Source organism: Pyrgilauda ruficollis, unplaced genomic scaffold, assembly GCF_017590135.1.
Source record: "Pyrgilauda ruficollis isolate IOZ18807 unplaced genomic scaffold, ASM1759013v1 scaffold55, whole genome shotgun sequence".
Lineage (NCBI taxonomy): Eukaryota > Metazoa > Chordata > Aves > Passeriformes > Passeridae > Pyrgilauda > Pyrgilauda ruficollis.
Window position 1 is genome coordinate 5,579,059 of NW_024527155.1, and position 27,763 is coordinate 5,606,821.

Here is a 27,763-nt window from a genome sequence, read left to right on the forward strand (position 1 = left end):
ATCCCGCCCCGCGCCCGCCCCGGAAACGCCTCTCGGACCCGCCCGGCAGCGGGGCTGGCACAGGCACCCCTCGCCTTCCCAGACCGGGGCTCGCCTGGTGTTTCTCCCTTTCTTCTTCTTTTTTTTCCTTTTTCTTCCCCACTTTTCCCATTTCCTATTTTTTTCCTAACTCCTCTTTTCCTTTTTGCTTTCCGCTCCTTTTTCTATTATCTGCCTTTTTTTTTTCGTCTTTTGGATTTTCCCTTCCCTTCTTTCCCACCTTATTTAATTCTCCTCCCTTCCCTTCCCTCTTCACTCCTTTTTCTTTCTCATCTCTTCCCCCCCCCCCCCTTTTTTTATATGTGCTCGTATTTATTACTTTGTTTTTCCCTTCTTCTCACCCTCCTAGGGACAGCTCACAACAAAATTTCCTACACATAAGTAGGAAACACGGGGGCAGGTGTTGGGGGGCTGTAGGAACCTCCCAAACCTGACCACCATCCCTTAAAACTTGCTGGCACCTCCTAAATATCACCAGGCAGCCTGGGGTGCAGGGAGAAACCTCTGTGAATAGGTCGCAGGAGGTTTTGTATTTCTATACAGGAAAGTTTGAGGGTGCATTCATGAGGGGATTCCCCCCCCCCCCTCAAAATAAAAAAGAGCAAAGGTCTTTTGCATTAAAACTATCGGTTTGAAATTCAGAGAGGTGTTTCCTCACTTCCCCTTCTTATTTTATCGCTAAATCTGCTCTGCTGAACAGTTTTTGTCTAAGCTTGTGGCTTCAGTACTGCAAGCAATTACATCAAGGTCAGTAGAACCACTCAGAATGTTTTTTCATTGGTTACTGGGTAACAAGAGCATCAGGGGGGCTTCAGGGCTGCCCACCAAAGAGATTCCCCCCCCTTTTTAAATTTTTTTTTTTAATTTCTTTTTTTCCTTTTCCTTCCCTACTTTTCCCATTTCCTTTTTTATTCCCCGCCCCTTTTTTTCCCCAAGAAAAGTTAAAAAAAAGTTAAAAAAAAAAAAAAAAGGTCACACATATCAACAGGCTTGGGAATTTTAGTTATCATCCTCCCCTCTCAAAGCTACCAGTAGAAGCAGGATGAAATTTCCCAAGCTTTCAACTGAAACCCACTTTGGCCCACTCACTCATCCTTAGACATATAAATTGCTCTCACCCCATGCTGTGTTTCCAGGAAGCTCATTCACTTCTCCAGGGGCAGGGTGGTAAGTCACACAAGCAGAGCATAGGAGGATGCCTGGAAAAGGCATCAGTGAGCAGCTCCAGCCAAGGTCAGCACCTCACCGAGCTAAATGTGAACCTGGCACCCGCCCACAGCATTGTGTGGGGAAACCTGCCCTCTTCCTGCCTGGGCACTTCTCTCCACTGAAGGATTTCAGGGAACAGCTTCTGAGCCAAGTATTTGGACACTCTGATAGAGTCTTCCCAGCCATGCATCCCATAGTCAGGAATGAGCTGTTAGCTATCACACATTTCCTGCACATGTATGTAGAAATCAGATCAGCTTCTTCCAAAATCATCCCATTGTCCTCAGGGCTGAGTTGGTCCAGGGCTTTGTCAGATTCATCAAAACTTTCTGTGTCCCTCAGTAACAGCCCATGCACTACATGGCAGCAGGGACCAGGCATGAATAGAAGTTGGCTTCATTCCCTAATTACTTATGCTGAGTATGTCCGCGATTGTGGGCTTGCCATGGATTCATAACCCCCCCTTTGTCTCTAAGCCACATTCACTCATCCAGACTTACCAACAAAGCTGGAGGTTCACCAGGCTATTTATGCATGTAACTGCTGTCCTGAATTATCAGCATGACCCATCTGGTCACGGCAATAGCTGTAATCCTGTGGGGCTCCTGCTCATCAGTCCAAATGGTAACGGCAGGATCCCAGAGCTGCTCACTCGCCCCAGCAGTGTCCCACAGTGATATCTTCTTTTCTGCACCTCCATCCCTTACAGCTATAAATATATAAATATAATTATTTATATTTATATATAAATATATGAACCAAGAAGTCTCTCGTGCACTCTAGGCAGCTGTTCCCAGAAAAACTTTCAGAGATGCTGCTTGGAGAGTCTGTGAATGGGAGAGGAAGGAACTAGCAGCAGTAGGGCCTTCAGTAGCAGCAGCCCCAGCACCTATGAGGAAAAATGACTCTCAAATCAACTTTTGTGCACTGGAGAGCAGTGCAATCACTGCCACAAGGCTGGCATTGAAACTGCTTCCAGGGAGCTTAGGATTGCTTTTTTTTGGTGTTGTTTTTATTCCCCCCCCCCCCACGTGGCTTTTCTTGTCTTGCTTTCGGTCCTTTTCCTCCTATGTTGGGGAGTGAATAAAAATGGAAAACAAGAAATAAACTTTTTTGTATCCTCCAAAAATTGTATTAGGCAACAATTTGGTTTGGAGCCAACAGAGTTCTGTTTCTGGAAGCTTCCTTAAGGTTCTGTTGGAGCACTTGTTGCTCAGGGACAGCTGTGGCAGGGACACACTCCCACCATCTCCTATGACAAGCTCCCAGTTACAGCCTAAAGCCTACTGGGTTTAAACTGGCCATGCCAAGAGTCTTCTCCAAAAGTTGGAAGCTGAAAAGTATTTCAGGCTTCATCTTTTCTTGTTGTTGTTCTTTTAAGCAGCTCAGCTGGGTATATTTGAAAACTTTGGCCTTTAGGTACAGGAAGAAAAATGCCATCACCATAGCAGTGACAAGATAAGAGACACTGTTTCCCAGGACTATGTGTGATTTCTGGCGTTGTACACTCATTTCTCATGTTTCATACTCATTTCTCACACTGCATTACTTGCTGTACAGCCTATAAAGTACCACAACAACACTCATTTCTCATGTTTCTCACACTGCATTACTTTCTCATTTCTCACACTGCATTACTTGCTGTACAGCCTATAAAGTACCACAACTACCTTTCCAAGGCTCTCAGTGGCTTTACAAATTTGCAAAAATTCAGTTCATGTCTGGGTGTCACATGCCAGTATTGAGTGTGAGTGCTATGAATAGGGCTGATGACTTCCCTCTTCAGGAGGAAAAGCTGGTTCAAGTGCTCAGGGCATGAAGTCGTTCACAAAGCAGCCAGCTGCAGGCAGGGCTGTGAGGAAGCTACCTACCTCCCCCCAAGCCTTTCATCCCTGAAAAAAAAAAAAAAACCCTCCAAAAATGTTTTCTAAAAAATCCCCCCAAACCCCAAATTAAAAAAATAAACTCATCCCCAAGCAGCTATTTGAATGTGCTTCTGCAACTGGGTTTGCAGGCAGAGTGAAGCAGCTGAGAGAGGCAGCACGTGCAGTGTTTCTTCTGTCTGTTTGGCTTGGGTTGTTGGGGTTTTTTGTGAACCTGTTTATAAAAACCAGTGTCATGCCTGTGAGTTTTGGCACCTCTGGGTATGACTCACCAGGGTCCGTTAGAGCAGATGCTGCCTCCCAATCCAAGTTTAGCAGAACATCCCTTACCAGCAGGACTCAGCAAATCCAACCCCTGGGGCTTTGAGCCTGATTATCCCAGGGGGAAGCCCACCTGCCTTCCAGCAGCTTCCCCTTAAAACTCCTTTTGTTTTATAAAAAGTGAGGGAGGGAGGATGAGGGAAGAGGACAGACACACATCCTCCCCTGCTCTTACACGGCCTGAAGAGCTGGCAACCAGGATGGGAACTGATGACCTTCAAGGCAGGCTCTAAACACCTACTGACCAGGGTCTCCGGGAGATCTGGGAGAGCAGACGGGAATCCCTTATCCACTGGATAGCTGCTGATGTCATACTCTGGCTGCATGCTTTGGGCTTGAATGACAATCCTCCTGCCCTCCTCAGCCAGCTCAAAACTGATGAATAAACTATGGGAAGAAAATGCACATAATTTTGCTGGTGAAGTCCTAGTTAGCTTTTAAACACCACTTCTTATTTTTATTGCAAAATACTACAGAAATAGCCTGAATTCTCAATTTACCTCTGGTAAAAAAAAAAACGCCAAACAACAGCAGCATTACCAAAGATATTTAAATAGGACATTTTGGAGATGCATGATAAGAAACTCAGAAATTCATTCTGTGGGAGGTTAACAGTCCCAGAGCACTCAGGGGTAACTTCCTTGGCAGCCAACACCCCACAATGCTGTTTTTCAAGGAAGAGACTTGAGCAAAGGCAAACTGCAGGGCACGTACTGGCCTATGGAGCTCCATCACCTCAGGAGAGACCTGTCTACACCCCTGGCCAGCCAGCCAACACCTTCATTTTGAATAGAAAAAAAAACATGAGGAATCTAATCCCCAAGTCTGAGGGGACATTTTCAGAATAACTTCCCTGTGCCCCAGCAGGAGAGGATGGTGCCTGCTTATCCGAAATCCCCATACCCATCTCTATAAGCTGAGTCGAAGCACTGTGACAGTGGGGGGGGGGGGTTGCACTTGCCTTGCAGCCTCAGGGGAGAGGGATGCAGCAAGCAGAGACCTGTAGCTGAGCCTGAACTTTCTGTTTCTAATAAACTCAACAAATGGTTCCCATCTGCCTGACCCGTCTCTCTGCCATCTTTAAATATTTATATCAGTGTATCTATGGTGATAGGTCAGGTTATATAAATGGTGGGGGAAGGACAGCATCAGCTCTTGCTGGAGCTCCAGCTGAGGGAGTGAAAACCCAAGCAGGCTTCCTCTCCAAGGAGAAGCTCTCTCTTCTTAGCTCATGAGCACAAAAAGTGAACATTCATTTTTCTCAGGGCATCAGAGAAGACTGAGTCACAGCTGGGCTGAGCTGTGCTTTGGGAGGTGCCAGAGCCCAGCCCGTTGATGCAAAGAGCTCTTATTGTATAATCAATGTATAATTCATTAGTAGGTGAATAAAGACTGGAATAGTTTATTGCTGATGTAACAGGTCTAAAAAGAAACCAAGCACGTCCGTGAGCAGCCTGCTGCACACAGGGGTTAAACAATAGCACTCAGTGATGCTGAGGGGAGACAGGGGATTCTGTCTTGGGATAATATAAACAACCCAGCTAGCTGATTGCCAGTGACTCCATGGTGAGCAATGCAGGGATATGAATCTTCCTCCAAGAAATGCTGGGAAGGACCTTTCTTCTTTGCTTGCTGGAGTCTAAGGGAATAGTAACTAGAAGACAGCAGGGCTTTAGCTGTTGGTGGTGAACATGTTTCTCCCAAGAGATGCCACTTCCTTGCAAGCTGAACAACCACTACACATATCCCTTCTAGATAAAGAGGTGGATTTTTCCCCTTGACCCTCCTGGCAGGGGTAGATATGCACGCTGTGTCCAGGTATAAATCTGTTTGAGGGACCCCCAAACGCCAGGTGATGAAGGTAGCAGTAGTTCTGTGCTGCGGGTGAGAGGGATGGCATGGTGGGGAGTGGAGTGAGTTCACCAGCAGGCCTGCAGTCAGTTATGGGTGTGACAGCTCTGGCCAAAAGCTGCAAAACACACACAGCCTGAGTTTTTCCAAAACAGCCTCCAAGACTTATGCAGAGCTCTCCCTCTTCACCCCCAGGTTCTTCCCCTCTGTCCCACACATTGTTACATCTCTCAGTGGGCAGGTTTGATTCTTGCTGCCAGTTGCTCATTCTCCCAGAAGAGGAACTACACAGTCAAGAAATAGACCACTTTTCTCCCCAGCTGAATTTTACTAACAGAGAGAGCTGCAATGACACTTCATGTGAAAGCTGCAGGATGTGTGTGATCTAACTGTGTATTCACAGCAGCTTCTGACCTCAACTGCTTTCAGCTGTGCTGGCCGAGATCTGTGTGGGGCATCTTCCATCTCTGGCTGCATGTCTAGAGGAGAATTATAGCCAGCTGCTTTTCCAAATGCATTACTTCTGCACCTGGTTAGAAAAACATGTGTCTATCAACTATTACTTCAAAAAATATTTTGTGTGTCTGCAGCTTATAAACACATCTTTACCTTGGCAGGATTTGGCTTCCTTACACTCCAGCACTGCAAGGCTCCACCCAGATTTGCCAGCTTCTAAGGTTTTGCAAGGACTTGCTCAGCAGTGTCTTCTCTAGGAGCATGCTGTAGGCATCAATCCAAGCTGCACAGTAAAGGGGTTGCTGCATGAGGAAGCTGTCTTTCAAGGACTCTCAAACACAGGGTTAAAAGGGCAGGAAATAGCAAACCAGTCTGGAGTCAAGACAGCACACCACAAGGCTGAAAGATTCTCATTCTCCTCACCACCAAATCTCTGTAGAGAGTTACTGTATTATTTAACCAGCGCTTTCCACAAGTGCTCTAAGCATCATCCACTGCCATCAGAGTGAGTGGAAAAGCTCCTCTGTCTCATAAGCAAGCTGTGGTCAGTCCAGCCATGAGCATATGGTGAGCCCCATGTAGGTTTCTATGGAATTTAATGCCTCTGTTGGCAGAGCAGTGCCTGAGCAGTGCATGGATGGTGAAGGGTGGAGAGCAGCACAAAAGGTGCCTGCTGCTCCTATAGGCTGATACTCCCCAGCCCCAAAAGCTTATAGGTAGCCCCAAAGGTGGCCACACAGGCCAGAGCAACCTGGCCTTATGCTGGTCCCTCTTCCTGTGGCCTCAGATAGAGCTGGGGGTTGTCTAAAGTAAAAGGAAAAAAGTAACTCATGAGCAGAAGCTAATGCATGCTCAGAGAGAGGCAGACTGCAACTGCCCAGATGATCTTAGTGGAAATAACTGATAATTGCTGCAACTTAATTGACAAGTAGCTGGAGCCAATTCACAACTAAATATTTAACTTTGCACCTTTGGTTTGAAAATTCTATTTTTTTTTTTCCTCCCATATATGCCTACATGAATGGATATCTTTCCTAGCAGAGTGTGAGTGTTGACATGCTTATAACAAACAGCTTCCTCTAGAGCAAGCCCCAGGAAGGCTCACTGCTCTGCAGGTGTTTCCGTGTCTGGCTGCTAGCTTGCATCCCCAGTGCTCAGCTCCATGCTCTTCTCCCAAGAAAATCTCTCTCTCACTCCTCTCAACACTGTGTAAATCTTGGCACTGCTTATCAATAAGTTCCTGGGGTTTTGCTCTGGTCACACAAGAGCTGTAATTTGCCCCTAGACAGCAGAAAATTAGGGACTAGTAAGTGCAAAAACATTCATTGTAGAACAGGGATTTTTTTGTTGGCAGAGGTGTAAAAACACTGTTTAACACTCACCCACCCTGCAGGTTCCATCCAGCCATCCCTCGGTGCTGCCACTTCTACAACTGTGAACAAAATGTTAACACTGCACAATTCTGTAACAGGCTTCTAAAAATCAAGGAGCTGAAGGGATCTGCTTTTCTGCTTTTGAAAATCACAGAGGGATGCCATCACAGCCCTGTTTCTACACACAACACAAGCTCTGGGAGAAGAGCGTATCCAACTAGGCATGGCTCTGTCACCTCCTTGTTGGAGGTGCTGCTCCTTGCAGGGGAGCTCCAGCAGCCAATGAAATGGGAATCAAGCTCATGAGATGGCCAGTGGCTGGACACACTCTTCTCCCAGAGCTTGTGTTGTGTGTAGAAACAGGGGCTCCTGCCACCCTGCGATGACATCCCTCTGTAATTTTCAGGAGCAGAAAAGCAGATACCTTCATTATATATATGGTACTCCTGTCCACAACTATGCCTTTACATTAAAAACTGACCTGGGAAGGTGGAGCACCTAAAGCTTCAGCAGTCCTGGCGGTGATGCTTTAACAGAGATTTTTTGTACCCGTTGATGAGGCTTGATAAGGTAACCCACACTGATGACACTGACTCCACCAATTTGTCCACGATGTTTTTTGATACAGTACAATATCAGCAGTTAACTAGCCAACGCAGAGCAGCGTGCAAGACCTGACTACCTAATCCTTAAAACAGAGAAACCATAGACATTTCTTCCATGTAAATACTCTGGTTGTTACAGTTTAAACATGTCCTTAAGCAGTTTTCCTGCCTCTGCTTGCATTACTCCCTGAGAGGTGCCATCCTGCCGGCCCATCAGCTGGCTGAGGGTGGGACAAGGTTGATGAGCTGCTCCTTTTCCTCCAAAGGACCAAGACCATCCTCTCCGTCCAGCACACTGCTGGGACTGGCAAGCACAAGATGCCTAGGGAGTATCTCTTCCCAGCACTGAAAGAATTACTGAGTCCCCCCCATGTTGTAAACTCCCAAGCAGTGCAGGCAGCTTCATGCATGGCACAAAAAAGAGGAGGAATGATGGCCTTTTGCAAGAAATTCATCTTTATTGAAGCAACCATGAGTCACATGAGCTACCACCTGGCCTGAGGAATAACAATAGCAGTAGCCTGACAGCAGCAGCTGGAGCTCACAAAGGAGATGGTCTCTTTCCAGAGATCAATATATGTGATGATACATATACATGTGTAAGTGAATACTTCCCCACTAGAAAGTGCATAAGCTGGGAAGTACATATCGTACCCAATTTCCTGCCAGACTGAAGTGTGTTGGTGACTGCCAGGAGGTAGCTTGAATATACACTGGGCCAGTTTGAACTTCATCCTGCTTCCAGTGAAGTCAACAGTGAAGCTCTGCTGGTTCCAAGGGTGTGGAATGAGAAGTGACAGCCTCCCTCAGCCCTGCACAACACAACTCTTTCCAATGCAAGGTATTTGCAGCCCAGGTTAAAATGCCAGCCAGGTGCTGTAGGCCATACTGCTGTTCTTGTGCATGCAAAAGCCCCTGCCAGAGGGCCAGGACTTGTCCTGAATATCAGCACAGGGTTTTCCATGTTCATCTCAGTAAACAATTGCTACTTACAATTTTTCATGCCTAAAACCACTATGTACAAGAGAAGTGAAAGCTGTTGCTGGCTCAAAAGACATTTCACACAGCTGTATAACTTACAGCTACATATATTGCAATGATGGGTTTCAGCTCAGAAGCTGCTCTGCCTCCTCAACATGAGGACATAGCATGCCAGGGAGCTGTTGTTTCAGCTAGACTGACAGCCTTTTACAAATTCTGTTTATTATTGATAAAGTGATGTAAAAAGGACGTGGAGTTGGACATTGTATTGTTTGACCTGGCTGGAGATCAGTCCTGTTCTCTTATAGATTTAAACTTCTGTTTGTATGTGTAATATCAAAGTCCTTTTACCACAAGAGCACAGTGGGCTAGCAAAGCCTGATAAACATAGCGCTGGGGCCGGAAGTTACAGAATCACAGAATCAGCCAGGTTGGAGATCACCAAGTTCAACCTATGATCTAACACCACCTTATCAACTAAACCATGCCACTGAGTGTCATGTCCAGTCTTTTTTTGAACACCTCCAGGGATGGTGACTCCACCACCTCTCCCTGGGCAGCCCATTCCAATGCTCAATCCCTTCTTCTGTGAACAATTTTTCTCTAATGTCTAGCCTAAACTTCCCCTGGCACAGCTTAAGACTGTGTCCTCTCATCCTGTCACTGGTTGCCTGGGAGAAAAGACCAACCACCACCTGGCTACACCGTCCTTTCAGGCAGTTGTGGAGAGTGATAAGGTCACCCTGAGACTCCTTTTTTCCAGGCTAAATAACACTGGCTTCCTCAGCCACTCTTCACAGAGCTTGTGCTCCAGACCTCTCACCAGCTTTCTGGCCCTTCTCTGAATATGTTTGAGCATCTCAACATCCTTCCTAAACTGAGGGGCCCAGAATTAGACACAGGTGTGGCTTAACAAGCCCATGTGAAATCAGCATGGGATGAAGATTTAGGAGGCTGACTAAATCCTAAGAATTTAAAAAAAAAAAAAAAATTGTGTTGCATTAGCAAGGAGGAATAACAGAAATATGTCCTTCTGTTGGTCAGTTGTTTCAAAGCTCATTCACTACTTTCTGACTTTTTGTCCTGATCTCCACCAAAAGTTCTATAAATTTGGCAACACTTGAAAATGGGAAAACTAGCTGACAGTCATTGGATGCCTATGTAGCATCCAGCATGATCAGAAACATGCCCAAAGTTAATCATTGCAAGTGTCCAGGCTGGGAGAGCACATTTCCCATTAGTGGTGACACACTTCTGTCATTTATTTACTGATAGTGCAACATTGATCCTGGGCTGTGATTCAAAGCCATCTTCCTAGAAACATTGCATCTTTGGGGATCACAGGGAACAGCTCAGATGACAGCACAAGAGAAGTTTGTTTTAATGCTGTGATTTTTGCTGGGCTTTTCTCTCCATTTGGTTGTAAAGAACTCCTTGTGTCCTTGTGGAGCCACAGCCCGTACTTCTCCCATCGAGGGAATCTGCATCTCTGAGCCCAGTTGTAGTGCAGGACAGGGAAATGTATGACACATATCCCACCACCTGACCCCACGCAATACCTTCCCAGGGCATTTTGTGGGTGACTTCAGACATCTTCCTGTGCCAAGAGCTGGCTCTGCCTGGTAGGGATGCCCAGGCATCAGGTTTCTACCTCTCTCGCAGGATGTATTTGCCTTTCCGGTACAGGTTGCTGCTGAAGTGGATGGAGAACCAGAGGAATGAAGTTAGGAACATCCCATAAACCTAAAAGGAAATAAATGAGATGGGCATACAATTAAGTGTATAACTGATTATGATGCTCCCTCTCTGCAAATAAGCAATCATAAATATTGCCTGTCATCACAGTTTGCTGAGCAGAGCTGGTTTTCAGTGAAGTGCTGAACACCATTTCTAACATGGAAGTTTTTAAAAAAAATCAACACATGGTTAAAACATCTCATTGGAGTTAGCATAACACAGCTCAAACCTGGCCCTAAAAATATCAAGAAATAAGATGAAACCAGGAAATTCAGATTTAATTCCTGCCACAGAACATTCCTCTATGCAAACAAACATACCTCTTATAATAGTAGCCTTTTTGTAAAGATACCATAGGGAGAAAAAACCACAACACCCATGTCTTGTTTGAAGAAAAAACCCCAACAAAACAAACAAACAGACAAACGCCTAAACCAACCCCAAACAGTTATGAATGCAGAGGACAGTGTACTTCCTCTGTATTGTGATACTCTGCCTAGTGTATCACACATCAGGATTAACACAGGCAACATATCCAAGGTAAGGCTGCTGTGGGAAGGATAATGAGGGCTGTAACAATGTACTCTTTCTTCAAGTATGCCCTAATGTGCTAATGCCTTTGCTTGCAGCTTGATCTGGGGATGTGTGTGCATTGTTGGCCGAGGGACAGTGACATCAGAGCAGCTACAGCCCTCTTTATGTGCTTCCCTTGCATCCTGCCATCACAATAGCGAACGGCACGGCAAGATTTCCTCCAGCACAGGCTTCAAAGACAGCTGCCTTATCTGGCTATAGCATCAAGCTGTGAAAAAAGTGTATCTGTTATAAAAGTGCTCCAGCTTTTATCTGAATATAGCTGCAGTGAAATTCTCCTTATACTTGAGAAAAATTGGAGACACCAAATATTCACACATTACTTTACATTTACAGCTCCATAGCAATACCTGAATGTTTTCCTACTTTACTGCTATAAAATACAAATTGTTTGTTCCTCTGGGTTTTATTTAAATGGAGAAGACTCTTCTAATCCATAAATGTGCCAAGGAGGCCACAAGGCATAAAACAATCTCCAAATACACTTTCAATCAAGAAAGGTCATCACAGCTGGGGAGCAGCATGGAGATATCACATCATGGTGATACCATGCCTTCATGGTGGAGAAAGGAGTCTCCTGGCACATGCTCTTTTCTGGTGTGCATCATCACACGTTCAGAGTCCTTGTGTACAGGTAATTACAGTGATACACCTCTGCCAAGCAGTGAGTGGGCAAACAAGAAGGCTGGTTTTAACTAGTGGCCTGCTCCAGCTCCAAAGAGACCGTCCCCATACAGCCCCAGAGCCCCCTCACCACTGAAAGACATGCTTCTCTTGCAGCATTTAATCTTCTCTTTTGTTCTCCCCAAAATTAACTGCAGAGCCTTTCTACATGAGCCATCATCTGAAGATGATTTCACCTCTCCTCTGTATGTTACTCCTTCAAAGACAGAACCTGGGAGCCCAGACAACACACTCTTTCGCTCTCCTTTGCAGCCTGCTCCTTATGAGCCTGTGATTTACCCACACATTGCCCAAGATGAACCTCATCAGATTCATATAGTGATCATTAATAGGATGAGACCTTCCCCTTCTGCACAGCTCTCTAGCTCCACTGCTGGTGCTCAGTAGCTTTCAAGACCTTCCAGCTTGCTGCACAAGCAACTTCCCAGGCTGATCTAGGAGCTGGCAAGTTTTCTAAAATATGAAGGGTTTACTGCATCTCCTTTTCTGCCATTGCTGCTGGCTTCCTACCTAATCCACAAGGCCCCAGCGAGGTGACATGGCCTCTCACTCACAGGAGAAGTCATGCAGGCAAGCCTGAGTGGATGAAATGCAACTGCTGCTGCATCCTGCTCCCCACTCCCAAATGCCATGCCTTGTTAGGGCACAAAAACCATCTAGCAAGCATCTTCCTGCAGGAAAACCCCTCCACCTATCAGCCTGGCTGGATTACTGACCCTTTCCCAATTTCCACAGTGGAGTCCACCATTGCTTGTTTCTCTGCTGCCAGCATCCAAAATCACTCAAAATTCTAGCTTCTGGGGGCTAATTCAGGATACTGGATCCAGCCTTTTGGGGCCAAAATGTGAAAGGACAGACACTGTTACCGTGAAGCCAATGGCGACGCCCAGGAGCGAGAAGACAAAGTCCATGTGCTTCTTCAGAAAGTCCTGGATCTCTCGCAGGCAGTCCTGGGAAGAGAGAAACAAATACCCCTTGCAACACAGCAGCAGCTTGGTGGGGGGCTTTATCCCCACAACAGCACTTCCACAGCCTCAGAGAGAAAAGGAGGCAAGAAAGGGGTGCAGCATTGCACAGCTGGGCAGTTCTCCCTTCTTATGCTGCTGCAGCTTGGGAAGACAAACATCTGTGATATCTTTTCTGTTACTACAACACGCCTACAATTTTATTGCTGTGATGCATTTTGGACTGTGGAGGATGTGTGCTTAAGTGTGGTCAAGCAAAAGCTTTTTTTCTTTTCACCCACTGAAAAATTGAAAGAAGGAAGTGGAAAGATAGAACAGCAGAGCACAGTGTGATGCCAAATGCATTCCCCAAGGTTACTAATGAACAGCTTGATTTTGCGAGGTGCTGCAAGCATTAATATACATTAGCTTTAAGCATACCAATGGCCTCACAGAAATCCCCGAGGTGTTAGCCAAGACAGCCATTTCAGAAATGCAAGAGCATGCCCTCGATAAAGGGGTTTGCAGAACAAGGAAAGAGCATTCAAAGCCAGGAGCGAACGTGGTGTGGCCACCAACCTCTGTGGTTTCCTGTGTTACATAAAGCACATCCTCCCATCACTTCCCCGGCTCCCAAGCGAGGGAAACACACCACTAAGTGGGAGGAATGAGTCGTCCATACGGTGCCCAGCTTTGTTCTGCTCTCCCTTCCTGCTCTTTGAGCCGAGTTCCACCCTGCCCTGGGATGTGACATTCCTCGAGGATGTGCTTTGAAACGCTGCCCCTGCGGGCTGACGTGCGCCTGTGCATCACGGTTGCTGCTAGCGCTTGACATCTTCACCTGACAACTTGTTTGTATCGCTTCAGCGGTGTGGTTTTGTTTTTTCCTAGAAATACCAAATATTGATGCTGGTGGCTTTAGCAACTCTGGTGAAAGAAACATCATCGTTCAATAGATATGCTCAGAGAGTATGAAGTTGTAGCTTCAATGCACAACAGTCTAATACTGGTGGCTTCTCCAGCAGCCTCACTGAGATACCTGACAGAGCCAGAATGAAGCGTACTGGAGGAAGCTACTGCTGGGCATCACAGCCTGCTTCATGAGCTTCTCATTTTAATACCTATTTAATGCCCTGGAGAAAAAGTAATTACATCAAATTCCACATTTGCTGTTAACTGGAACACATTTTAAGTGTCAGAAATTAGTGTCATGTGAAAAAGTCAGGGTTTTTTGTGCTCTGATACATGCCTGTGATATCTCACACTCTCTGCAAGCACAGAAGATGAGCAGGAAGCTGGAGGGAAGTGACAGGCTGCAAACATAAGCATTTTGAAGGCTTTTTAAAACAGTGAAGGAAACTGCATCTGTGAGTCTGAGACCTGCTGATCCGCCAGGGCTCTTCCTCCTGATTCACAGAATCGTAGAATCATTTGAGCTGGAAGGGACCTTAAAGATCCCATCCAGTTTCAGCCCCCCAGCCATGGGCAGGGACACCTTTCCCTAGACCAGGTTACTCAGAGCTCCATCCCACCTGGCCTTAAACACTGCCACAGATGGGGAATTCCTAAATTCTCCAGTCAACCTGTGCCAGTACCTCACCACCCTCACAGTAAAGAATTTTTTCCTAATATTTAATCTAAAACTACTGTCAGTTTCAAGACATTCCCCCATGTCCTGCCATTACACCCTCCTGCAAAAAGTCCCTCTCCATCTTTCTTACATCTTTCTCCTTTTCTAGAAGGACACAATTAGGTCACCTCCATGCCATCTCTCTTCCAGGCTGAACAAAAGCAATCCTTTAAGCCATTCCTTGTAGGAGAGGTGCACCATCCCCCTGATCATATTGGTGGCCTCCTCTGGACTTGCTCCACCAGGTCAATGTCCTTCCTGTGCTGGACCCCAGAGCTGAATGCACCACTCCCATACTGTGTCTGGTGTTATTGAAACAACAAAACCCCAACAAAGGAAATCCCAACCTGTTTCAACCCCAAAACATCAAAAAGGACAATTCTCATTAACACTTTAGCACCAGCGAGGTTTTGATAGCTAGAAAGTAGAGGCACAACCCCACTATGGTGTGGGAGAATCCTTTCCCTTACCTGTCCTTCATCATGCACTTGGTTGGGTGGGCATGTCTTGTTCTCAATATCAGTTGTGTCCCCAAAAGGAGAGTGCTTCCCACAGCAAAGGAACTGCAAGAGAGGGAGGAGTCAGCCAGCTGCTCACCAGGGCTCTCCCCTTTGCTACCAGCTGCTGCAGCAGGAGGTGCTGGCAATGGGCCCCCGCTGCCTCAGGCAGGGCTACCCAACCAGGGTGGCAAGGAGCAAAGCACGTAGGAATCAACAACTGCAGCAATGCAAGCTAAATTCAGGGGAGGTGGATGGATCTGGCCTCAAACTTGTTCATGCTCCCCCAGGACTGCTGCCTGGGAATGGGGCTGAGCCCTTCCTCTGTGGTCATATTTATGCTCCCAGTGGCTGCTCCAGAAAGCCCAGGGATGCAGACTCATGTTTCCAGTAATTGTTATGGGCTGAGGGGATCCTCAGCAACACCCACCCGGGAGCTGGTTTCCTACAGCTGTGGTGCACTGGGCAGTTTGGAGCTCTGGCAGAAGGGGAAAAAAAATAAAAACAGGAGTAGAAAGACTGCTTCTCCATCAATTCAAGTGGCAACTAAAATAAGCAACTGGTGAAGCCAGACATTGTGCCTGGTTCTCCTTGTCAAATGGGACCCTGGGCGTGCTGTTCCACAACCCTGAGAGCAAGCACTTCCATGCCTGGGCTGTGAGGGCCACCACCACCACTGCAAAAAGGAACATTTGACCTCTTCTGTGTTTTGAGAAGCACAGATAGAAATAGCTTTGAAAAGTACTTGTTATGATGATTTAAAAAACACATAAGGATACAGGGAGTTGTGTGGGAGGTGTCTGGAAACAGCTGAGCAGGGCTGACCTCCCCATCCAGCCTTGTATGTGCCATGAACTCACTCCCCAAACAAGCCCTGCTGTGCAAGGGAATGGCATCTCCTTTACTCAGCAGGGATTCGGGAGTTTCTCACTGTGGGGGACATCCTCACTCATCTCCTGTGGCTCTGGGGGCAAGCATCCTCCCTGTGCTCTGGATAACCACCCTTGCCTACCTGCTGAGCTACACAGACCAACAGCATCCTGGGTAGTGGTTTTTGGGAGCCTGATAGCAGTCTCCAGCTCTGTAAGAGGCCATGTAGCCTCCAGTATTCCTCAGACACAAACTTGAGGATAAACAGGGATAACCACGTGCAAATACTACTGCTGGACTATGTGAAATTCCTGCCCCTTCATCTCTACTTGACCAGGTGCACATCCACACTCTTGTACCACAGATAGAGAGCAATTCACAGGGGCTGCTGAGACAGAAAATACTATGGCAGCTGCAGGGCAGAAGCTTTGTAGATCTTGCACCACAGTGATGCTCAGAGAGGTGGCCCTTTGTTCCTGTTGGTAATCTGGTTGGTCAGATATGAGAAAGGAAGAATAAGAAGGGAGGAGCAGACTCCACAGCAGGCTGGAGGATTTATTTTGAGGGAAAACGGCATTGCAGCATTCACGAGACAGAGCACAGGTGTCAGCCCCAGCCTGCCAAAGCCCTCAGGAAGATAGCCCAGAGCAAGGTTTTCTCCTGCAGGTAAAAGACAACTTACTGCTTCATGGATGGCAGTCAGCTCGTGCCTCCTGAAGCTGGAGGTGTTCCTCCTCACCTCTTCGTACACAAAATCATACACATCCATCATACTGTCTTCCACCTGCAATGAAAGCAGAGGTCTGTAGGTACAAAACACTGATCACAGTCATCTCTGGGGGGAATTGTGCTCTTCTTGATTTCCACAGAAGATCTCCCAGGTATAGCAATACAAGTAGTAGCAGCTACTAAAATGACCCCCAGGCAGCAGCAGGGGCTGGTGTGTGACCCACTAGACACTAAGGAGCCAGGGTCTCACCAGCTGATGGCTGGAGCTTTTGGCCAGTTTTGGATTTTGTGTCAGAGATGAACTTGGGTGCCTGTGACCAGTGTGCCTCTGAGTCCCTCTGCCAGCCAGGGCTGATGCCATCTCCACATCCTAAAGGTGGTACTGTGAGGACAGGCACACATGACCATGAGATGCTAGAATACAAAAAGTGAGAGGACCTCAGAGGGTCTGTGTTGTCTAAGTGGCAGAGCCATTTCTCGGAACAGAGTAAAAAAAATAATGAGAGTGATTCAGTGGTGAGTCAGACCCTAAATATTTACCAAATGTGTGAGAACTTGAAGCTTGACAGATCCCAGCCAACTCCCACTTGGGTGTCAGAGGAAAAAAAAATATGACAGTTGCCCTCAGTGCCTGGAGTCAAAACCTCATTTCTTCCTTTCATTTTCCCTTGCTTCCTCAGCAGCACTGGTCCAAGTGGGCCTGCAGTCAGTGCTTGTCTTTCAGGAGGGAAAATCAATGGGAGACAGGCAGAGCAGGTGGCCACCCAGGGATGTCTCTGGGAACAGAGTCACCTCTCAGCGAGGCTCTGCAGCTCAGCCTAAGGGATCACACTCGGAAATTCCTCTAAGGAATAAACCCCAGCACTCTCTGCTCAGGGGTGAAACCAGGATCATTCAAGGTGGTGACATCTATTACTGCAAGATACTGTCCTGCCCAGCTGTCCAAAACACAAGCAACAAACAGAGGGTGATAACCAGGGAGGCGAGGGGGCAGGGGGTTGAGATTATTATTTGTATCCAGATTGGCTCTGTGCCTCCAGGAATAGAGTTTGAAGGCACACATCAAAAGATTTTCCATGGCTATCAACGTGGCATAAGAGAGACCAGTGACAGACAGAGCTCAGATATTATGGGCCAAGAAAAAAAATACTCCATAGCAAAATGTGTGACACTGAGCTGTTCCACACAGGTGAGGAAGGAGGATGCTCCTTTCGTCCCTCTGGGGTATCAGAGTGCATAAAGTGAGGTGGGTGCAACAATAAGACCAGATTTCTAGACAACTTCTGCACCAACCTTCCCCACAGCAAACCTTATAACCCAATAAAAAGGAAAATATCAAAGCTTTTCTAACTTCTTGTGGGCCATGAAATAGCTTTCCAGAAGCAGCAATTAAATAAATGGATTCAATAAAAAGAACGTCCATTTCCACTGAAGAATTAGATTAAGAATAATGAAAAAAAGAATAATCTTCTGAGCTCCTCTTGTGGAGAAAGGAACAAGAGAGCAGCGGGTTTCTTAACCTAAGAGATTATAACCTTTTGAATATCCTGATCCCAGTCTAAGATGTAGGAATAAAAACTATTTTGTGCTGTGACAACATACATATGTGTTTTGGTAAGGGAACCAGTGCACATGCACGATATTTGTCTTTTCATATTTACCATGAGGGATGCTGAGCTTTCATCCAAAAGGCCTAAATTTGGATGACTTAAAAAGAAAAAAATGAAAGGGTTCAAGCAAGTGACTGTGTTCAAGCAAGGGTTCAAGGGGTGAAAGCAATCCAGAAGTTTAACTACTTTCTAAAGATCTCTTGAAATCTGGGCCAAGAAATACTGGGAGAGGTAGCTGTTTGAAGGATAACAGTGGATAGGAAAGAACTGAAGGAACAAGATGCTCATAACAAAACAGTGGCTGAAAATTCTTTCAGCTGTTGGAAACAATAATTGAAAAAAACACAAGCAGTCATAATTTCACAGCCAGCTCAGCTGCAGTGATGGAAATGATGATGGTAATCTCCAGGTACATAACGACTACTAGAGACTTCAACTGCACCATTTCTGAGCTTGCTTGTGAGCTGACTTCTCAGTTACCTACTGATTTTTTTATTCTCATTTTGTCAAGCAGCCTCCAAGAGCTGAAAACACAAGTCATTAAATGGAAAATGTTTAATAGCAATAATTTTCTTTTAGAATGTGTGTCTGGGCAAGCCTAAGAGTACAATTTGCTGATTAGTCATTCTCAGCATTTCTATCTAGCAATTATATCTAGCATTTATATCCAGACATTATCTGAATAGGCTATTCAGATCCTAGTAAGGGAATATCAAACTCTAAATCCATTTTTTAAAGAGTGAATTGCTTGTAGTTCCACCACATCCTCTTTCTAATTTTGGTAGGATCATTTGATTTTGGAGGGAAAAACTGCTGTTTTCATACAACATAATGGTCTGTTTTCAAAGACTACTGCAGACAGCTTTCTCATTTAAATACTTCAGAGGTAGATAGATAGTAGAAAATCTCAGTATTTATCACTCTGTTTCCTTCTGTGCAGAAGACTGTGCCACAGAGCATACAAGATGTCTGATTTAATTAGAGAAGACATAGGAGAGCAAAACATCACACTTAGCTGCCTGGAAGGGGGTTATGTTTATACTCAGAGCTGCAGCCAGGCTCTTAAGCATGGGTCATGGATGGGAGCATTTATCCAGCCTAAAATATCATGCTCATGCATGCCTGATGATGTAAAAATTAAAGCCTGAATGCGTGAGACAGTCACCAGGAGGTTGCATGACTTATTTGCAACATTGCTACATCCAGCAGAAGTTCATCCCCATATTTTCCATTGATCCAGCTACTAGCACAGTGAAGAGCTAGACTGCAGCACTGCTCTGTACTCAATTGCCATCCTCAACAGATTCCTACCACACACTCCCCTGATGGGCAAGTTTGAATCTGTTGCCTCAAGACAATTTTCTTTTTCTTTATCTTACACTGGTTGTTGGGGGAAAAAAATATTAAAAATATTCAGGGTGCTTTCTCTCACGTTTAAGCAACAGGATGATTGTGGAGTTGAGTGCTTACACTGATGCTGTTAATAATGTGCTTTAAGACAAAGAGCTGTACCCCATCACTTAAACAGTACTTAGCATGCAATGGGCCGATACAGCTGGAGAAGAGAAAGTCCATCTGTTTTTGGAAAGGTCTTTCACTCCTCCCACACATAAGCATCATAATAGTCAAGTGGATTTTCCTGTTCCTAGTGACATGCTGTGATCCACTGCTGGAAGAGTTCTGCTGGACAGAGCTCTCCCTTGGAGGGAGACTGAGCCTGCAGTGCTCATCAGTAAGAAACACCATGAGCTGAAGGCAAAGCATCAGCTGGGCTTTGGTTAAGAAAAATGTCCAGCTTGAGTGATATGGAGGTCACACCTTACAGTAATTCTTTTCCTGGAAGAAGGTGGGTGAAATGTTCCAGCTCTAAATCAGGTAAATAATTGCTGCCTTCCACTTCTGTCTGCATTCCTTAATGAAATATTCATTTAGGAATGATATTGATGGGTTGCTGGATACAACAAATGGAAAATCACCACTGAAATGGATGCAGCTGATTCCCACTGACTCAGTAAGTACCATTTTTCACCTCAAGTAAAAGAAAAAAGGAATTTTGAGATTATTTATCATCCTCTAAATCCTTTATCCCCCAAGAAGCAGAATGTATGACTGCAGGAAGACATGTACTCTAAGCAATTAGAGTTCTTGCCTTTGGCTATTAAAACTAAAGCAAATTTCCACCTTACCTCCTTGAAGAGGAAAAATGACATTTTTTACTTAGGTTATTTATCAGGATAAGTTTTACCTGTAACGGATTTGGAACAGAAAGATGAGACAAGGTCTGCCTTCAGTTCCTGATGCCTTTGCAAGCCAAAGATGCCAATGAATCCCAGTCCTGCTGCCATTGAATGCCTCTGTCTGGGCAACCTGGAAGTGTCACTTAGGTGGAAACTAATGTAGACTTGTACCAAGAACAATGGCCTGAGTCTTAGTGATCCACCTTTGCAACTGCTGTTGGGTAAAAATCCCTCTGCAAAGCTCAAGGAGAACATAGTGAAAGGAGATATCAGGATTGTCTCAAAGACAAAACCACCTTCCTCCTTTCCGATAAACAAGAATACTTGGCATGGCAGAGGAGAAAGACAAGCGTGGGAAGCAGGAGGAGGATCCTCCTCTCCTATGATTGGAGATTCCTTTGAGGAATCAAACTGAGCAGATGCACTGCAGGCTCAGAAGAAACTGCAACCTCAGCACTTTGTGTTCTTTCAGCATCACCACAGAGGATGCACTCACCAGCCTCACTCAGAAATGTCCCTCGAGAGGTGGCTACTGCAGACTCCCACATTCAGCTATGAACCACAAGCTAGACAGTTATGAAGTGAAACTGGAATAAAATTGTGAACTCAGTCAAAACCCTTCCTTGTTCCAGGAAGAAAAACACTTCTGCATTTTGCTGTCTCTGTCTTCCCTTTCCTCCCCAGTGTGCAGAAATGCATGCATTCACAGCATGTCAGAAACAGGGGTGGGGGCACATGCAACAGCTTGGGTTTGGGCAAAGCAATGATGCAACTGCAGCGAAACAGAGGAGAGAAAGCCACTCTGGGGGCATTAGCCAGGTTGTAGAGCAACTCCTATCACATGGACCTAACACATGGTAAGACAAGCTTGCCCCATTCATGCTCAACCAAGCCCCATTTAACCAGTCATTGCAGCTTGCTGAATGTTTTTATTTCCATCACTGCATATCAGCTTGAGAGCCTTCCCCTAGCCAGTCATTCCCAAATGCAGAAATCCAGCCAGTGCTGCAAATCAGAGCAGCCTTTGAGGTCTCCCGTGGAAAATGGCACAAGATCAGGTGGTGCTGCTCCCCCTCAGACTGACAGTGGTCACTGGAGACCATGGATGCCACAAGATCTAGATGACACTTTTAGCCAAATGGTTTTCACCTTTTTTCCCCCCAGATTTGTATATACATACAGATTTTGTATCTATCTATACATACATACATACATTAAAAAAACCCACGCCAAACCATATGGGCTTCCCTCTACTTTCTGCTATATACATAGAAGGACAGACCAAAAACTGCTGTGGAACAAAAAATTCAGAAAAAGCAAAAACTCTTTCTCTCCAGCCTCAGCACTTCCATCCTGTTCTTGCACAAAACACTTAAAACATGAGAAAGTGCTGAGCTGTTACACTGCTCACATCCTCATTTCCTATCTCCACATTCCCCAAAAAACAGCAGATTCTAGCTGTGTGGGTGCTATACATCCCTCTTGGCCCAGGGGCAGGGGGACATCTCAACCTCATGCTAAGCCAAGCCATAAAACCCAGAGGCTACCTTTGTGTTACTCAGATGCGGCATTGCTCTGTGTCTGTGACAGAGTACCAAATGCCTTATAGGGAAGTGCAGAAAACCCAGGCAGGCAGTTAATCAATATCAACAAGGATTTTTTTCCCCTAAATCCTCCAAATCTGTGGCTGCACACCTGTGAATGTCACAAGTATACCAAGGTCCTCTTGGATTTTTTTTGATTAGCTTTTTTATGTTTGCTCTTTGTTGTTTTTTTTTGTTTAAAAAAAAAAAAAACAAAACCTTTAAATTTTCAGTCCATTTTATAACAGAACCACAAAGCCAACAAGCTGCCAACGGCCCACGCTGACTCTATGTTCCTGTTTTTCAAAACACACAACCCAGCAATTTGTGAACATCCCCTCCCAAAAACTGTGGTCAAATTATCTCAGCCATCCCTGAGCCTTCACCTGTAGCACTGAAACCAGAGCCAGTCAAGACTGCTTCCCAACAGAAAGCACTGAACAATACTGAAAACAGTTTTAGCTTATAAACGAGTGGTATCAGCAATAGAGCCAGTCCCAGGGCAGCCCTGTCACCTCTGAGTGGGTGGTGGCTGTGCTGCTGTGGTGAGCATCCTACAGGTGCTTGAAGGCTGGATGTGCTGCAGTGATGGCAACCATCTGAGTGGCCTCAGGTGCCACTGCTGATGCTGCTGGAGACCGGAGCTGCAGCTCCAGCTCTGCCACAGAAAGCGGCAGAAACGGGGCCGCGTGGGTTCAGCGCTGGGGCAGCCATAAATTATAGAACCCGTGAGTGCAAATGCCTGTGTGGAGGCTCAGACAAAGGAGAGCAGTGTCTCGCTGGGGGGGTGGGCTGTCGCTGGCTGGTGAGAACATAAACACTGGGAAAGAGGCACAGTATTTAAAAACGTTAAGGAAGAGGGAGGGGTTTCCCTCCATTTTTTGTTTCTTCCCATGGAGTTCAGAGACTGGGAAAAGCTTGGTGCTTTTAAAGCAATTGTGCCTCCTAGATGAAGAGCAAGAGCAAGGAGTATGTCAGATAGCTCACAGTTTTCACAGCAACATCAGTGACTTTTGTAAATGCTCTTGGAAGACCCCTGTGAGAAGTTACAATCCTGATCCAGCCCCTCTGAATCAAAGCCCAAAAGGACCTGTTCAGGTCTGGTTTCAGAAAACACCTGAGCACACCTTCAGCTTGTGTTTAAATCCCATTGAAATCTCTAGGATTTCAGCCTGCATTTAATCATTTAAGTCCCTGCAGGACTTTGCCCCAACACACACCAGAGGCAGCAATGGCAGACACACACACCCCCTAGGAAATCCACAGAGGAAGGATCTCTACAGTCCCACTTAAGAAATTAACTGGGAAGTGATGGGCTGTTCCTTACATACCTGCAGAAACAAGATGCATGTGCTGGTCTTATGCACGGTAAGAGATTATTTCCCTCCTGGAGACTCAGGCAATGCTGCCTCTGGCTTTGCAAAGGTGCTGCTTGGAAGGGAGACCCACAGACAGAAGACCAGTGCTGGTTCCATAGGCAGAGAAGGGAGGAGGGAAGCAGCTTTGTTCAAGAGCAAGACCCAGGTGTGGCAATGTTTGTTATTTAACAGCTACAGCTGTTAGTTCCAGCCATGTACTCCAGGCTTTCTAACAGGTTAGAAAATCACCATCTCAAAAGGTACCACCTTGCTTGCTAACAAAGCTTGGAAGACTCCATTTCCACTTCCCAGCATGAGGAGGGAAGAGCAGACAAGTTCCTTTGAAGGAAGCAGAGCTAGGCTGCAGGAGAATCACGATGTAGACAAATGGCTTGTATTAATTCCCTGCCCATAAAAAGTTAAATCCTTGCATTTATTCTTGAAGTACAAGCAGTGCAGCACAGAGGGGCTAATGCCTTTCCTCTCATGTGGAGCCGAAAGCCACAGGTGAAACTTGTTTTGAAATCACCCAGCAACCTGAGAAACCACTTGATAATTAAGAGATTACCATATCATTGCAGCTAGTGCAAATTCAAACAACCTCATCTTTCAGAGGACATGGAGAATCAGGCCTTTACAGAAATATGGACAACTATTTGCACCAGTTTCAAATTCCTGAGTTGGAAAATTGTAATTTAATCCATTTTACGCTTTTACCTGTGAATAAATCTCTGTAATTAAAATGCTCATTCTGTTGCAAAACTCCTTTTATGTTGCAGCAATTTTAGTGTCACTGACCCACCCTACCATCCTGGCTTATCTGGCCAGGGCCACAGGGTTCCTGGAAGAAGCTGCTGCAGAGAAAGGGAACAGCAGAAGTTGATGTGGAATAGAAACTCCTCTGGCCTCTTTCACAGCAGGGCCCAGAACATAACCCCAAACCTCAGGTTCAGCAAGGCCAAGTGCCAGGTCCTGCACTTTGGTCAAGTGAGGTCAACAACCTCATGCAGCACTACAGGCTTAGGTAACAGTGCCTGGAAAGGGGCCCAGTGGAAAAGGACCTGGGGGTGCTGGGTAAGAGCTGACAATGAGCCAGCACTGCCCAGGTGGCCAAGAAGGCCTAGGGCATCCTGGCCTGTATTAAAAATAGTGTGGCCAGCAGGGCTAGGGCAGTGATTGTCCCTCTGTACTGGGTGCTGCTGGGACCACACCTGGATGGCTGTGCCCAGTGCTGAGCCCCTCACTACAAGAAAGACATTGAAGTACTGGAGCATGTCCAGAGAAGGGCAATGGAGCTGGTGAAGGGTCTGCAGAGGAAATCCAGTGAGAGTGAGCTGGGGGTAGTTTAGCCTGGAGAAAAGGAGGCTTGGGGGAAACCTTATTGCTCTCTGCAACTACCTGAAAGGAGCTTGTAGTGTGGTGGGGGCTTGTCTCATCTCTTAGGCAACAAGTGACAGCATAAGAGCCTCAAGCTGTTCCAGGTTCAGGTGGGACATCAGGAAGAATTTCTTCACTGAAGGGGTGGTCAGGCATTGGAATGGGCTGCCCAGGGAGGTGGTGGAGTCACTGGAAGTGTTCAAGAAATAACTGGACATGGCACTAAGTGCTCTGGTCTAGTTGACAGCCAAAGGTTGGACTCAATGATCTTAAAGTCTTTTCCAACCTTTATGATTCTGGTTTTGTGCTGGTTAGTAAGGGTACCAAATCTCCTCTATGGCAACTGCAAGTACAGCTTTGCTCCAGCCTCTGCAGACAGGTTTCTAAAGCAGCAGTTTGTGGGTGAGGAGAGAAAGGAAGCTGGGGAGCAGGAGGAGGAAGCAGCAGCCCTCCCCACCAGCTGTGCTAGACGTGGCATGTCTCTCTGCATTCCTACATCTCTCTCTGCATTCCACATCCCTGCTCTTTTTGGCCATGCTGTGAATAACAGAGGGACCTCACTTAAACAGACAGCAGTTTGTGGCAAAGGAACTGCCATAAAAATAACTTTGGAAAACAAGACTCAGCTCTTCGGCTTCAGCAACCAGGACTTCCTAATGTGGTTGAAAACCATCCGAAAACCTCATGATTTCTGTGGTTACCACAGCAGTTCCAGCAAAGACCTTGCACAGAGGTCATCCCATCCCCTCTGCCCTCCCATGCACGTCGGTCTCTCGTTTGCTTTGATTGCGCCACTGTCCTTCCTCAGACAGGTTTGCAACACTTCCCTACCAAGGCCACCTCTCCCACTGAGAGGAGGAACAACTAGGATGCAACCTTTTAGGAGAAAGCATGATAAATCTCAGGTTCATGACTGCTGCATGTCTGGCATACATCACAAGAAAACAGACTATGGTGACATCGAGTCCATCTGGAATGCGGATAACTTGAAATTAAAACATTCAACATCTGTCTGAAAGAATTAATCCAGAAGCTACAGTAAGTCATGAAAGCAGAAAAGAAAGGGAAATGAGACAATTTGTTTTGTTTACAGTGCCCAGGTCTGAGAATACCAAATATTTACAAATAACTCTTCCTTTCTCCCTGCCCAACTTCTCTGTAGGAAGTCCTGTAAAAAAGGCCCTAAAAGAGCCACACAGGCAAAAAGGGCATCTTGTTTTCATCATATTCAAACTACATTTCTACCTATTGTCTCTTGACAATAACCATAAAAACAATTTTTCAATTGAGTAGTGGGGTTTACTTTCTCAGAAGATTTTCTGTGAGAGGGTTCTGCTTTATGAAGAAAATGTAGGGGTTTTATTAATCTTTTTTTTACCAACAGGAGTAAACCACTGAAGCATCTGCCATGGATCAGTGCAGGGGAGGCCTCCCATCCCCAGCTTGCAAAGGGAGGGGAGGACTCTGTTTTCAATGCTGCTTGTGTTCAGAACCTTGCCAGCAGGGAGGGAGAGGACAGGAACTACTGACACCAGCTCCCAGCTGGCATTTCCAAAATGAACAGCCTAATTTTCTGTCTGGCATTACACTGGAAAATCAATGTATTTTTCATGGGAAAAATTGAAATTCTTTTTCTAGCCATGAACGTGGGGGCAGTACCCCTCAGTGCTCTTAGTGATTCAGGCACGTGTAATGGCCATATTCATCCATAGTCAGTTTTACATCCTCAGTTCCATTCCTTTCTTGATAGCTGTGTACATCCCATCAGGCTTACAAGACACCCACCCACTTGACTGAGTTTGGTTCTGCCCCCCAGATTGCCACAATTAACTATTTTTGAGAGTACTGACATGCAGTAGGCAGCAGAGGATTGAATTTTGTTCTTTCTTTTGAGAAAGACAAGCAAACAAACAGCTCTATAATGAGACTTCAGAGGTATTATCCCTACTTCATTCAATTTTCTGTATCACTGTGTTCCTGTCCTGGAAGGGCAGACACATCTGCAATTCTTTCAGTCACCTGTATTTTTCTCTCACATCTGCATTTCTCTCTCTAGTGAGACAAGTTACTTTTCAGTTGAAACTAAATTTCCACACGTTCTGTAAGTGACACTTCTAATTAAATCTTCCTCATTTATATTCCCTGCTTTTCCTTGGATTTTAGGAAGCAGAGAAACACAAGATGGTCTCTAAGGGTATTTTTTTTTCTGTTGTCAGAAACACTGCTGATTTTCTTTGCTCAGAAAGTCAGCCTTTTACAAAATCACCTAATTTTGCCTAGTGGAAGCTGTTTTGCTTACAGAAACCCAACCAATTACCAAAGCTAACCATAGCCATGGGTGCATTTGTGGACAGGGCACTCAGAGCAAAAAAACACATGAAACTAATTTGAAGTAAAAACAGATGTACTGATCAAGAGATATACAAAGCAATACTCCTTTAAATATTTTCAGCAAAATATTTTTTGCATGGCACATCCCTGTATTACATAACCCAACATACAACCTTTTTATTGCAGTCTTTTTATGCCCTACACCATGTATGTGGATTAACAGTAAAACTAAATAGTCTGTTTAGAAAACAAAATCTCACAATGCCAACCAGACAGTTTGTGGTGCCATTTCTCCTTTACTGACACGGCCTGTGCTTCAATCTACAATTTAATGTCTGCAGAAGGAGAAGGAAAGTGTGCTCCCTTCTGTGTTGGTCATGAAAACCAAATTATTTCCATATTAAACTGTTAGTGGGAATGTAATAAATGTTGATAGTTTTGCCTGAAACAATAAGGAAAAACAATAAAGAGGCTGTGGAAAGACATTTTTTCATGGATGCCTCAGCTCTGATTGATTCCACTTCAGCCAGTTAAGCATAGAGATAAAAGATGCTGTTGTGCCATCAGCACTCACTTGTTTCCAAAGCAGTTGGACAAATTCACAGAGGAAAAACCCAGGGAGAACATTAAAGGCAAAGGCACCACAGTTGCCACTAGCAGACACCTGGGCCACAAGCTGCTGGCATCTGAAAAAACATTGCTTTGTGTTTGCTGGGTTTTAATGCTGCTACCTTGGCTAACAGCAGGTCAGCCAAAAATCTCCTTGCCCAACAGCTCCTACGTTGGCCAACAATTTTAGCCTGGTCCAGTATAGCCACCTGCACATTTCAAAGGATTTTCAACTACTTTGGGCACTGGCCAGCT

The 27,763-nt window shown here is 45.6% G+C and overlaps 1 protein-coding gene across 1 annotated transcript in view; it reads right to left on the minus strand.

Moving 5' to 3' along the window:
* Positions 1-10,213: 10,213 nt before the first annotated feature.
* The window catches only part of TSPAN32 (tetraspanin 32), a 29,067-nt gene continuing 11,517 nt past the window's right edge, over positions 10,214-27,763 (minus strand). Inside the window, exons 5-8 of the mRNA XM_041481302.1 lie at positions 16,357-16,458; positions 14,778-14,870; positions 12,600-12,683; positions 10,214-10,461 (exon numbers count right to left, since the gene is read on the minus strand). Coding sequence (XP_041337236.1) covers positions 10,366-10,461; positions 12,600-12,683; positions 14,778-14,870; positions 16,357-16,458 — 375 coding nt within the window. The 3' untranslated portion in view covers positions 10,214-10,365. The remainder of the gene's footprint in view (positions 10,462-12,599; positions 12,684-14,777; positions 14,871-16,356; positions 16,459-27,763) is intronic.